The following is a 14,145-nucleotide window of genomic DNA, read 5'->3' as shown; positions in this document are numbered from 1 at the left end:
GATGGATGATCTATATAATTTTAAGCTTGCTCTTTTCTCTGAACACCAGGTTTCCGAAATGTACACTAGTCTCCTAGTGTAGTTCTTCCATTCTGCAATGTAAACCTCATTACCCAGCAGCCTTCCAAACAAGGCGGGGCTTTTTCCGTTACTCAGTTAACATCTCCTCAACGATTGGCTCTAGCACATCACGTGGTTCGATGTCAAAATGGCGTCTCCGAATGGAGGTAAAATTTAATTCCTCTCAGGCAACTAATTTCTCTGCTGTCGTTGTTTAAATGTAACGTGAAGAGTTCTTTGCGTGTAATGGAGTGTGTGTGAATTCACACGCTTTCTTCCTTGTTGAATAGTGAGGTTAAAAGCTTCACACTAATGCTACCTTTACTTTTCTAATCGCCAGCTAGCGCCTGTTTATCGGTCTCTAGTAGCCTCCTGCTAACCAAACAGACGATAACCCATGTCTTTATGCTAGCTAGTTTAGCAGGCTAGTCAGCTGGTAATTATGGATATCTACCTGGCATGAAACTGTAATGAGCAAAATGTCCGCCAGATATATCACACACACCAGACTCGGTTCGGTTCGGCGCCGTGTTCACACCGATATCTAACCAGATACTGAGAGTATACTAGCTCTGTAAGCAGTATTATTGCTAGCTACCAAAGATATAGGTACTGCTGTGCTGTTTAACCTAGTACTGATTACCTTTAAATCAGGAATTATCAAAATGGAGAGCTAAAACGACTAAATAAAATGTACAACAATCAGTGGTGCCAACACTTTTAACGGTATTGTAGCTAATGCAGGCTTTAAAATCGCCAGATGACGCCACGAGCTAATTTGCATATTAATTTAAGCACCTGTCTCATTTGCATTTCAAAACATGTTACATGAAAATGGAAGTGTTTCTGAATATAGAATAGAATAAAATATAATAGATAATAACATTTCTTCTAGAAAGAAATCTTTGGTCACAAAACAGCTGTTTATGTAATAAAAAAAATAGTCAAACCGTTTAAACAAACTATTTATGTATTTTAAAAAAAATTACTATAAATGTGTCATGAATGCAGATTAAAAGAAGTAGTGGTAGTGAGTAGTTGGGAAATAAAGATGAAGAAAACGGATGGAATGACTCACTTTTTTTTTTTTACTACTTAAATATTGCCAAGAAGTGAGTTTAAAATGAAGAACCGAGAAGAGTGTGGGTGGGACAAGCAGTGGTGATCAGTGATTGGTTCTTGGGAACAATGCTGATTAGTGATTGGTCCTGGGAAACAATAGTGATTAGTGATTGGTTGTTGAGAACATAAGCTTGCGCAAGCACAGCCCATTCAGGGTTTACACAACTGGTGGAGAGTTGACTGAACCTGCTCTCTTAACTCATATAACCAGCAGCTGTGATGTGAGCTGGAGAGTCATATCAAATCCAGTAGACAGTCTGCTCAAAAATCACTAGATTTGCCTTTTTTTGCATCATTAATAATAGTAATACATTCATGGGTACTCATGGGTGTCTTAGACGTCATGGAGTCATGGGGCCCCGGACCACAGCTTGACATCCATAGATCTAAATTAAAAGGAAAGAAAGATTACACTGTCTAAATCAGAATGTTGAAAAGTTTCTGTCCTTCTTCATAGCTGAGGACTTTGAGTCGTCGTTGCTGAGCTATGAAAAGCTTGATAGAGCTTCACCTGACCTCTGGCCAGAACAATGTAAGTTTTATATTATAATGTTAAAGAATCATTTTCAAAAATAGTAATCTATAAAATAAAAGCTATTTTCCAAAGTGAGTGATGGTGAGAGTGTATGTAGTTACACTGTTGTGCACTGATTGTATTCTCTTATTTAATATTTGTCTTGGTTGTTTGGAAACAGTGCCAGGAGTTTCAGAATTTGCTGCTACATTTAAAAATGTAAGTATTGTACACATATCATCTATTAATCATCTTAAAGTCATATGGCGTGATCAAGAGAAGAATAATTTTGTCTGTTTTTTTTTTTTTTTTCTTTTTTTTCTTCCCTCAGCCAATAACAAATTCTCCACCCAAGTGGATGGCAGAATTGGAGTCAGAAGACATTGAAATGCTGAAAGGTCTCGTCTCGTGCATGTTTGACAAAATTGCAAATGCATAGATTTGATCTTGTAATGATTTTCATTACCTTTCGGTTTGTGCAAAGCAGTTTTTCCTTTTAACTAAGCTACTCTATTTTTACTGTCACAGAGCTGGGAAGTCTGACCACAGCTAACCTGATGGAAAAAGTTAAAGGGCTGCAGAACTTGGCGTATCAGCTGGGCTTGGAAGAGTGTAAGTAGAACATATTATATTCAAATAAAGAAAAATATGATGAAAACTGTCAGCCACTGTGTGCCTCAGGAGCTGGTGGCGCTTTAAGGCCAATTCACATCAGACACATGTCTGTAAATAAAGTATAAACTCCATAGAAATCCATTGAAATCACATCGAAATTATACTTTCTATGCACTGAAAGGTCTATTGAAAAGTCATAATCTACAAAACTGTAATGAATGTGAAACGGAAAGGAAAAGGAATAGTCGGTTTATTCACTGTCCTGCTTTCTCATGCCACATTTTTATTGAACAGTGTGATAAGTACAGCTGGACTAACTTCGGCTATCCCCATCCTGCACGTTTCATTGATATGGTTGTGTATTTGGGCGTTAGTTTCTTCATAAAAAATGAAGTGCAGTGCATGATGTGGATTGAATGCATACTCGAAACATCTCTTGTGAATTCAGTCAGTGGCTCTTTTGTCCTCTAGATGGTGATGTTAAGCTAAAAAAAAAAAAAATGGATTCCCTGTTGCAAACATGTCCAAGCATGCAGTCTCCTAAGCTACAGTATATGTTATATCTTATAGCATTATTCTTGATAGACATCACTTATAAACTGCTGTTTAAAATGGTTATGGATATAAAGCTATGCTATATCTCTTGACCCCCTTTTCAACATTGAAAAATCGATTAAAAAATCAAATAACCTGACAATTGCTATGGTTTTGAAATCCTGATTTTGCATCCAAGCAATAGAAATTGACATGATCCCAGGAAAATATGTAATAAATCTACATAAATGTATACCTTTCGATCTGCCATATTTACAATTGTACCAAATCTAAGCTTAAAAAACTTGACATGTCGAGTGAAAAACATTTAGTGTGGAGGAAAAAAAAAAAAAAACATTGCATTTGTGGATCTCCTGGGGTTTTGCTGTCTGAAAATAGCTGGAGACAAAATCAACTGGCACAGGCAGGTAGTTTATTAAGTATGGATTTGGTTTGTCTAGACAGATTAGATATCAGAACCTGAGTTGTTCAGTATTTGTTGGTGATTACTTTCAGATGGCTGTCAGATCGCTTTCAGACGTCACATGCAGACCGAGCAGGAGTCTGGATATTAGAGGTGTTCAAGCATGGTCAATGACACGTCACTGATTTCCTCACCAATTGCAATTATCCTAATAATTTTTATACATGCAGTCAACATAAATGCCTGTCTGAGTTATGGCCATATCTACAGAACAGTCAGGATTCCACTGCATCTGGGGAGTAGATAATATGTGATAGTATATTACAGAATGTGGATGTGGAAGATTTTCCATTCAGTTGCATTAAAAAAACAGGGATTGATGGTTGAAAGGCAGCAGATGTAACATACCACATAACACTCATCATTCATGTGTAGCTTGAGCTTTCCAAATGCAGCATTTGGTGGTAGAGTCATTTTCATTTAAAGTCAGTGATGCTTCTGAAAGATCTGAGTGAGAACCATTTGTTTAAATTCATGCTGCACTTCTTTCTCCGTGCGCATGTGGGCCTCAGGCAAACACACAGCGTTGAAAGCTCACTGATGAGCTGAGAGTGCAAAGAGGTAGACCGTCATGTGACATAAAATGTTTTATAAAATTCCATCTGATGGCTATGATTAGAGTATGCCCATTCATTTGGGGATTATGCCTAACCTAATTTGTCACAGGTTTGTGTAATTTTGCAAGCATGGTGTTAATAAAATGATGATAGTTGCACATTTGTGATTGTCAGTAGCTTGTTAAGCCTTAGCAACAACTAGTAGACTATTATGAGCATCAGCCATCAAGCACTTTTCTCAGCCTATACAGCATATCAGTAGAAGGAATCAACTGTGTCATAAATCATAACAGAGTAACCTATATATTGGGTTGATGACCATTCAGTTAATTTTTTTTAACATACATCATGGTAAAGGTGCCAAACCCATAACAAATGACAGTATTATGTATCTAATAATCACTGAAACATATAAGCAATGAATGTAAACATAGAAAGTGCAATTAAAATGTTACTCAGTCTTGGATAGATTTTGCTTTTCCGCATAACGTAGTCCCAAATGTTCTCAGTGGGTCTCAGTCTGGTGGGATTAAAAGCTGACCATATCATCACCTCACCTCACCTCATCTCACTTCCCCCCCCTTACACGCACACACACACACCACCACTATCCACTGAACATGTAGATACCAATGATCATTGCAGTAGGACATAAGACAGGACACCACAGCTGTAGACCTTTTCTCACAACAACTGTGTCATCATATCCGCTAATGAACAGTAGCGTTCCGCAGTTCCACTCCGGTTGCCGAACATTGTTTAGGTATTGAAATGCTTGAGTGACAGCGAATCTGAACAGCCTGTTAGCTTTATATTCTGGATATTTAAGTAAGCAGTAAATACTTGGCTACATTTTTACGCTTGTCTAGTTAGCTAGTTCCTTTAGATGATCTCTTGGCACAGTTGCTCATAAACCTAACACTAATAAACTAGCATGTGCAGGACACAATGAACATCTCCATTTTATCTGGAGGAGGAACAGTAGCTCCCACACACTGTTGGCTTTTCTGAGTTTGTCAAAAACATTTGGCCGGACAACAGATGTTTGATCTGTGCATTCAGATCGAGAGGATGTGAATCCTCCGTGTTTGTGGCATTTACCGCTAGTGGTTTTCGAGTAGTCGGGTTCTTTGAAATGCTGGCTACAGCCATACTTTGTGCCTCTTAAAATGCTCACCCTCATCCCAGCGAATAGCACAAAGCAATTTCCTGCTCAAAAGCACATCAGTGGTATAGATGTTTGCTTGAATTATTCGTGCATTTAGGGACGGTGCAGTGATTGCAAGCTGTATTTGCTGCCATTATTCACTATCTCAGTGGATGTTTTGAAACACTACTACTTTGTAAATGGAAAAAAAAAAAAAAAAAAAAGGTGGAAGTGGTCACGTGTACACTATCTGTCAAATGTTTGGACATACCTGCTCATAGAAGGGTTTCTTAATTTTCATTATTTTCTGCTATTTTAAAATAATAACAAAGACCATATTGCTGTGAAATAACTGTTGAAGCTTTGCAAACTCTTGGCATTTTCTCAGCCAGCTTCAAGAAAGAGGCTTTTCTTAAAATTCCCATATAGGCTGAACACTTGTGGGCTGCTTCTTCTAAGTTCCAAATGGAAACTACTTGTTTGGAGAAACAATTTCAGAAATAAATGTATGCATGGGTATTAACTTAACTATTTACATTTGTCTTAGAAGCAAATTTCAACCATAAGCTTTTATCAAAACGTCGTTCAGATATTATTAAGACATTATTAAGCCTTTATTGAAACTAGTGTGTCCTAATTGTATATAAACAAAAAGTACATGTTGGATGCAAACCACTGAGCTAAAACAAAATTCCTTTGTAAAGATGAGGATGCTTTATTATGAAAGAGCCTGAATTGTTTAATTATTTGTACTATTTGTTGGATTCGATTACTTTTTATCTCTCACTTTTTATAACTCTCATATACAATATTTATCTTAACCATTTTATGTTAATTGTAATTTGTATGTTTCCAATAACATTCATGAATTCCACTTGATTGTCCACAGTGATCACCTTCAGCAAGTACAAAATTGTGATTATTATTTGTTCCCAGCGACTTCAACCACCAATGACCTTTAACGTGGTGGGATTTAATTTTCTTCGTTTTTGCAGCTGTCGGGAAAGCCTTGTAAATCTCAGTTACTTTTTCTTCATGTTTCTTTCGCTCTGCACCGTCTTTAAAATGAGCCAGGGAAGGGCGGGGTAGGACATGCGGGGTGAGGGGATTGTGCCAGGACGATTTACTGTGCCACGGTGGCCATTAAAGTCCTAAGCTGGTTAATGGGGATGCGTAATCAGGCAGTGAAAACTCACCCTTGAAGGCTTTGGCTGGAGGACACACAAGTGGCTTAGACTTAATGGAGTTGCGATTCTGAATTCTCATTTTAGATATCTTTAGATATCTTCCTTTTACTTGCTTACATGCATCTAAGCAGGATTTAATGATTGGTATTTAGATTGGTAATTTGGTGTGCTAGACATTTAATTTTTTACTTTTAGTAAATTCAGGCCACAGGTTTTTTTTCCTTAGATATAGCAAGGACAATACAACATGTAAAAGCATTATTGTGCCTAATCTCACTATGCGTGCAAACATGTGGCCATATTTTTGTAAGCATGAGAATGAGGCGTGTGCCAGATCCACCTCCTTGGGGACACACACCCCTCCTCCGTTAGCCAAGTGACGCCGAGTAGCAGTACTCTCGGAGGAGCTGACGCGTGCCCAGCTTTCCTTCCCCCTACCAGTCCCCATCTGCTCCAGGCCTTGATAAATACTGCTGTCTGAGCGTGCTCATCAGGACCCTCTCGTCCCACAGGGCCACTCACTACACTGATAAGTGCTGTTATTGAAGGTAATTGAATAGAGAGTGGCCCTCTGGGACAGGTAGGTCTCAGGCAACGCTGATGATACTGCTAATGCCTGCTGATGTAAAATGGTGGCGTGATGTAACACATTTGTTTAATCTTGATGAAAATGTTCAGGAGGCAGAGTTTTATTTTGGCAAAATGTCTTTCATAAATATTGTAGGGATTAGGGATTTTTGGACAGTGTAATACTGTTTTCTTAGTGTTATTTACTCAGTTTCTTTAAGAAGGCAAAAATATAATGAGAATGTTGCTTATTTCAGATTAGTAGCACTTCTTTCCATCAGTAAAAGCTTGATTCTGATATGATGTGATGAAATTGTGTTAGAGTCAAAGCAAGCAAAGGCTGAGGGCAAATAAAGTCTTTGAAGCAAGTTGGATAAACAGTATTAATTGACTGATGAAATGTGCAAAATTCACAAAAAGAAACATGTCTGACATGAAAACCACCGTCTTGTAGCTGCTGTATTCCTGCTATCAGGAGTGAGGCTGAAGGGTCACACCTGTCCAACACTAATAGCCCCAGCGTTCAATGCCTCCTCCCTCAGATCAATCTCAGCTCTATTAAGTGCACCGTAGCACTGTAATGATTGGACGGACGCTACGGCATCGTAGTAATGGGCTTCCATCAATCCATCAGAGACACCTGACCGCGGGGGCCAGCAGTTATGAAGTGTTGTCAGATGACAGGCTGTGCTGGGTGAAAGCTCTCCTCTATCTATCCACTCCCTCACCCTTCCTCCTCTGTACTCTCTGGCCTTTTCCTGGCACTGTGCCCTATTGTGTGGATAGCAAAAAGCAGAAATGTGTGCGCTACATCTGACTTCACAGCCTTTCCTGAGTTTATCAAGCTGAAACAAACCTGATCTTGGCATTGCAGGAAAAAAAAAATGCAGTGCGTGTTGCTCTGAACATTGCTTATCTCTGACTAATATAGAGATATGCACATGATAACAAGAGCGTTGCCCAACTTCATATAGTCCAATAATTATTTTCTAGTGCTTTGTTACATTTTAGTCTAATGTGTTCAAGCTTCTCACATACAGTACAGCTGATTTTGGCTGTAGCTACACTGGCTCGGGAGAGAGGAAGAGGAAATGCGAGCAGCTCCCTCTCCCTCCTCTGTCCTCCCCACTGCGTCCATCAACAGATCGGAAATGACACCTCATTTCCATAGGTGCATTAGGAATTCATTGGATTTTCTTTCCCAGCTAATCATAGTGTCTGTGCAAAAACCTTTTAAGGTTTTTAATGAATGAATTTTGACTGATTGCCTATTAATAAGGAGACCTCATGGACAGGGATAGGCTGTGGTGTGTGTGTGAGAAAAAGAGACAGGGTGTGTGTGTGTGTGTGTATGTGTGTACACGTGCCTGTGTGTAATGATTCGTGGTGTAGAGAACAGGCGGGAGGGGTGAGGAGCTCTCGGCTGGGACATTAAGAGGAAGCGGTGGCTCCCCTGGGAAATCACTCTCCATGTCTGCATCTTAAATATCCCTGTGAAGTATCAATAAGTGGGTAATTGAATTTTGAGCCCAAACATGAGCGTCAGGTGTATGTATTCCGAAGCGGGAGACATGTGGGCGTGGGTTAATGTGTATGCATGTGTGTGTGAAAGTGTGTCCGTGTGTGTCCTCGGCGTTCCGCCTCGCTCTCTTGGGAATCAGGCAGTGAATATGGATGTTAAATCTATTAAATAAAGATTACGCCCCGTAATAGCCAAGTGGCAGTTTGAGATGTGCAACAGGGGTGCAATTGGTGTGTTTGACTCTTAATGAAAGTGATTTGGGGCAGTCGGATCTAAACAGGGTTTTCAGCTCAGTCCAGGGACTCATTTTCTCTTCTGGGTTTAAAAGGATCCATCTTGTTGCTATTGCAATCCTCACATTAATCAGCCACAGCTCATAAGATGGAAGAAAGGAGTATCTATGTCACACCCCGCTGTTTACGAAGACATCCTCAAAAGGGTTGGAATGGTGCCGATCTCGATTCTGCTTATGTTGCCTTTGTTAGTTTATTTTCCCATCTGAACTTAAGTTATACACAAAAATAAGTATAATAATCGCTGTGTAAAATGAACAGTGCTCAGCTGACGGTGAAAAGGAGGCTAATGTTGCCATACTATCTGCAATCCCCATTGTTATCCACATTAGCACTGCGTGATTGAACAGCCACCTTTATCACTCCATAATTCAAATTAAGTTGACTTAATTAATATTTTTTTGACTTAGTGTGCTCTGAACACTGTTTGTTACGCAGCAGCAAAGGGTAATATAGAACCGCTGAAATACACAGTATGTAATTTTGTATGGATGTCGAGGCAAAGAAGTTGCTGATTAACTAAGTACAGAATTAGTAATTGACCTTTCTAATCAACTAAACAAATCTCTAACTCCTGCTAATCAGTATTGATTGTGAGTGTGCGCGCGTGCGCTCTCGTGTGTGCTGCACTTGCGTATGGGCACGTGCCAAAAGAAGGTGGCTAGCTTGCTGGACCCTCTTTTAATCTAAACCACTCAATGCAAATCATTTCCCTTCTGCTCTGACGGGACTGGAGGATAAATGGAAATCTAATTAATGAGTGGATCAGAGGGTTGCTCTCTGGTGGCAAGGTCTCTGGGGAGAGAGCTGAGCCAGATAGGCTTCCGTATTGTTTTGGACAGAAAATGAGTGAGAGATTGTAAGGGTCCAAAAGAGCTAGGGATGAAATTGTTAGTTTAGCTATGATGAGGGCCTTCCCCTATTTGCAGACCTCTCTAGAAACCACTGGCCCATTTAATGAGCTGTTAGCAGGACTATCATGGACATGTAATGGGGATTAAGATACATGGTGATTTGTGGAAAATGCTGACATCACTAATCTCTGCTGATTATGAATTTGTTTATAAATGGATTTATTACTGTTTGCTCATTGTTAACACTGATAAGCTGTTTTATTAATATTCTGAAATGAAATTGTTTGTGTATACAGTCAGGTCCCTAAGTATTTGGACAGAGACACAATTTTCATAATCTCCAAAATGGATTTGAAATGAAGCAATCGAGATGTGATTGAAATGTAGACTTTCAACTTTAATTCAAGGGGTTTAACAAAAATATTGCATTAACCATTTAGGAATTACAGCCATTTTTTACAGAGTCCCTCCATTTTCACAGGCTCAAAAGTAAGTGGACAGTTGACTGATAAGCAGCCTGGGCTAAAGCTTGTTTTGAAAAGATTATGCTAAAGTTTGTGGAAAAAAGCTTTAGTAGTAAAAGCGTTAAAGTAAAAGGATGCCATGCGCCATCCACAGGGTAGCTTTGTTCTTATTACTGGGATGGATGGATTGCACTTCACTTCCTTAATTAAGCAAACTAAGCACTGTTCTTGGTTATTTGAATGTCTTTTGAGAATGTTGAGTATATTTTGATACTATAGGTATCAAGTTCAACTGAGAATTCAATGGCTATGTATCACATCTTTATATAAATTTGTTTATAACATACAACAAATGCTTTTGCTGTCATTTAATACAGTTCTGTGGTCATTGTTTATCTTAAAACCCTAATTACTGTTTTATAGAGGCAGTTATTTAACTGTTTTGTCTTTTAAGAATTATTATTTTGTTTTAGCCTTATGTATTGAATAATATCACCAGGATTCATGTGTGCAAATGTACATTAACTCACTCCCAGGTCGTCTGCCATTTCAGAACCTACAATGGTGCCTCACCTTTACTGGCCGCATTTCACTTTTATAAACACGATCTTTTTCTCTTTAGCAGGAATTGCAGGTCAAATTACGTCCTTTCAATCCTTCTCATTTTGATGGTTTCATTCATGGCTGCAACCCTGCCTGACCAGCCTTGCTTCTGATTATTTTGTTTTGTGTTATTTGAAGAGACAGTACCAAGCAAAGTTAATCAGTCTGAATCCAATTACCATCATGTTTAGCCCAGTGATTGACAACTCAGGGTGTAGCTACTGACACAAAATCCCGGCATTATTATTCCACGTGGGGAAGTTCATCTAAATTACAATTTGCTGCACTATTCTATTAGCCAACATCTGACGAATCATGTCTACTCTCAACACTGTGTTACTCAGTCCTTCTTTCACTACTGTGCTGTTAAATCACCTCCACCTTTGAACAGTGGCAAATATAGGTTTCATATCTGTATATACTTTTGGCTTTGGATTATATCCTGACTATCATGGACAAATGCAAAGCACAATTCAGTACAGGTTGTGTGCTTGTCTTTTATGTAGCAGTAAGCTACAGGTTCCACCTTGTCACTGCCAGAAACACTAGTTGCAAGTAAGTGTGTTTCAGTAGCACGTTGCATGACCGTTTCTCAGAACAGAATGTACAGGTTTAAGAAAAAGGCTCCCATATTTCCTCTATTGCTCATCTCAGTGTTTTATGATTATAATCATCTGCTTCATAAACAGTTTATTGCCTCTTTTTCACTCAAGATTGTTCTTAACTTTTTTTGATTGAACTAATAAGGTATGTAAGTAGGACTGAACACAGCTGTCTTTTCATGCTTAAAATGATGCTTATGGCTCATGAAATTGCTGTAGATTTGTTTGGCCTATATTGAGAGGTTTTAGCTTATAACTGTCTACATAAGTGTTGCATTGTGTTCAACTGCTAGACTAAAGCTGCTGGTGGTGCCTTTGATTGAGTTCCTAGCTCACATCTAGGCTTCCAGGCTTTGTACATGTTATGGGCATGTGACCTATTAATGATCAAGCGTAATTTGCACAGCCACAATCCCTACAAGAAATAGTTATTGAATTTTAAGCGTTGGTCAGGTGTCCACATAGTTTATGTCCAGAAAACATATCCCGTCCGAATAGTACTTTAAACCTCTGCATCGCAGTGGATCTGCCCATGTGAGCCTTTCAATGATTATTACGTAAAACAAAGCAACTGAAGTTATCTCTGCTGGTCAAACTGCTGCGTCAAGGGAGCCCTTTTTATTAAGCTGTACAAGGAAGAAAATTACACCATATTTCTGCGATTACATATACTCTTCATAGTTTTCAGCTCCATCTGGCATTGTGGTGCCCTGACTGACTTTTATAAAAAGGCACACTCATATCTCTTTTCCTTTTTTTTTTTTCCAGCCAGAGAAATGACGAGAGGGAAATTCCTTAACATCTTGGAGAGGCCGAAAAAATGAAGACTGAGGGAGGGACTGACTGTGTTTGGACCTATATCAAGAGACTTTGTAGCAAAATAACTGTGCCATGATCTGGAACATCTGAAAGCTTAGCTGGATGAATTTATTTATATACGCAGAGTTACCAGTTTATTAGGTACATATGCAGGTCTTGACCATTTAATCAGGCAAACCTACCATGTAGGTGCGTTGTCTAGATATATAATTATTATTGTAGCTGATCTGTTGATATGTACAGTTCGTCAGCTGCTATCCTCCCCTTCGACTGGGAAAGGACCACAGTAGGACCACTGTTGACCAGGTATCATTCAGTTGGGGAGCCATTTTCAGCAAAGCAGTGACACTGAGCTAGTCGTAGTGTAGTGCGTGTGGTGCTGGTGTGTAGAAGGTGCAGCAGTGTTATCGGGGTTTTAAACATCTCCGTGTTGCTGCTGGGATGAGAAACATACTACCAGAAAAAAATATCCAGCCAACAGTATCCTGTGGTCAGAAACAGATAAAGATAAAAAAATACAGTGTTTAAAAACACAATCAGTGCTGCTCTATCATACTCATACCAGCACCACACACACTATCATGTCAGTGTCGCTGTCGTGCCGAAAGTCCACTGCCCACATTATCTGCTCAGCAGTAGTTCTTATGCTGGTTCTTTTTCATTAGTGAATGAGGTATAGCAACAGATTGGGATACAGTCTTCAAATGTATACCTACAGAGTGACCCTATATGGTAGGTGTACCTGATAAAATGGCCAATGGGTATAGTTACAGGCATGGTGAACTGATGCAAGTTCCTGTACATGTATAATGTGTAAAATATTTTTTGATTGTGTTTTTTTCCTTAATTAAATGCTTTTTTGTTTATGTCTGCTCTATATTTATTTACTGACTAAATCACTCTTGTCTTATTTCCAGTTAACATTATTTATTAATAAAATCATTTTTTTTAATTATTTTTAATTATTAATGGGTTTAAAATTGTTTACACATTTAAAAGCTACTAATATATCTTGTTTGTTCTGTTACTTTCAAACTACAGTAATATATAATAAAGTGTCTAGTGACCCTCCTAAAAAGTAACTTTCATAAAACAAGGGTGGTTTATGTGGCACCATCAAAACATTTTAATTAGGGCAATAACTTCATGCCTGTGCCGCTCCATAGACTCGTCCCATTAGGATCCCGCTTCCAAACTAGTGCAAGGCCATTTCTCCTGTTTAATGTGAATTGGAAGTTTTGAGGCCCCCTGACACAAAACATTGCGTAAAAATAATATTGCTCATTGTCATCCACTTTAATGAGATTTGACATAATTACTAGGGCCATTTCTTCTCTAATTAGCACACTTCCAGGGACAGTGGAGCGAGTGGTCTCACGGAAAAGGAAATCGGACAGGCATGCTGAATGGGAAACAAAGAACGCTCCGGCCAGTGTAATTAGGTGAGACAATGGGCAGGGCTGTTATTGGCTGGAGATGTCGAAAAGGCTTCAGCTATGGTTGGGGTCCTCCTGCTCCTTCCAACTTGAACAACTATGCCTCTTCCTTCACTAATACACCCCTGATTGTCTTTGCCTTTGAGGCTGCTGCTACCAGCACAACACCAAACTTACTGGTGTCCCACTAAAACTTAATTGCTTTTTATGCAGATTTTTTCCAAAAATTATTTTTTAGTTTATTTCAGTAGGTTGTCCAGAAATTAGTAATCTGAGGACTTTAAAAGTTTGATTCTTGACTTCTTTCCTGTTGCTGCTTCATTATTTTTGTTAAAGCTCTGATGAGAGAATTGTTAGGTAATATTTTTCTGACGTTTAATGTACTTGATATGCCGTCAATGACCACTTTATTTAGGAACACCTGTACACCTGCTTATTCATGCAGTTATCCAATCAGCCATTCATGACCGCACAATGCATAAAATTATGCAGATCCAGGTCAAGGGTTTCAGTTAATGTACACATCAAACATCAGAATGGGGGAAACGTGTGATCTCAGTGGCTTTGCCCGTGGCATGGTTGTTTATGTTCGTTGGGCTGGTTTGGGTATTTCAGAAACTGCTGATCTTCTGGGATTTTTGCACACAACAGTCTCTAAATTTTAGAAAGAATGGTACAAAAAACAACCTGTGAGCAGCACTTGTAGCCCATCCGCCTGAAGGGTTGATGTGTTGTGTCTTCTGAGTCTTTTCTGCTCACCACGGT

General features: G+C 39.0%; 1 protein-coding gene across 2 annotated transcripts; it reads left to right on the top strand.

The window, feature by feature from the left end:
- Positions 1-112: 112 nt before the first annotated feature.
- lin52 (lin-52 DREAM MuvB core complex component) lies at positions 113-12,906 on the top strand. 2 transcript variants are annotated; one of them, XM_034308385.2, is made up of 6 exons: positions 113-227; positions 1,640-1,714; positions 1,878-1,915; positions 2,028-2,094; positions 2,225-2,308; positions 3,362-4,042. In XM_034308385.2, exons 1-6 carry the CDS (start codon positions 209-211, stop codon positions 3,418-3,420), a joined length of 342 nt encoding a protein of 113 aa, XP_034164276.1. In that variant the 5' UTR covers positions 113-208; the 3' UTR covers positions 3,421-4,042. The 2 variants fall into 2 exon arrangements, with proteins under 2 accessions (XP_034164276.1, XP_026790341.1); XM_026934540.3 differs by lacking the exon at positions 3,362-4,042 and adding an exon at positions 11,894-12,906 and having other exon boundaries at positions 131-227.
- The last annotated feature ends 1,239 nt before the right edge of the window (positions 12,907-14,145 follow it).

Source organism: Pangasianodon hypophthalmus, chromosome 10, assembly GCF_027358585.1.
Source record: "Pangasianodon hypophthalmus isolate fPanHyp1 chromosome 10, fPanHyp1.pri, whole genome shotgun sequence".
Lineage (NCBI taxonomy): Eukaryota > Metazoa > Chordata > Actinopteri > Siluriformes > Pangasiidae > Pangasianodon > Pangasianodon hypophthalmus.
The sequence above is the reverse complement of the archived record's forward strand: the minus strand, read 5'-3'. Positions and strand labels throughout refer to the sequence as shown.

Bases quoted from the DNA above. Each gene is read 5' to 3' on its own strand.
- lin52 (XM_034308385.2), top strand. The intron at 1,916-2,027 runs GTAAGTATTGTA...TTCTTCCCTCAG, and splicing joins TTGCTGCTACATTTAAAAAT to CCAATAACAAATTCTCCACC. The intron at 2,309-3,361 runs GTAAGTAGAACA...GATTACTTTCAG, and splicing joins TCAGCTGGGCTTGGAAGAGT to ATGGCTGTCAGATCGCTTTC.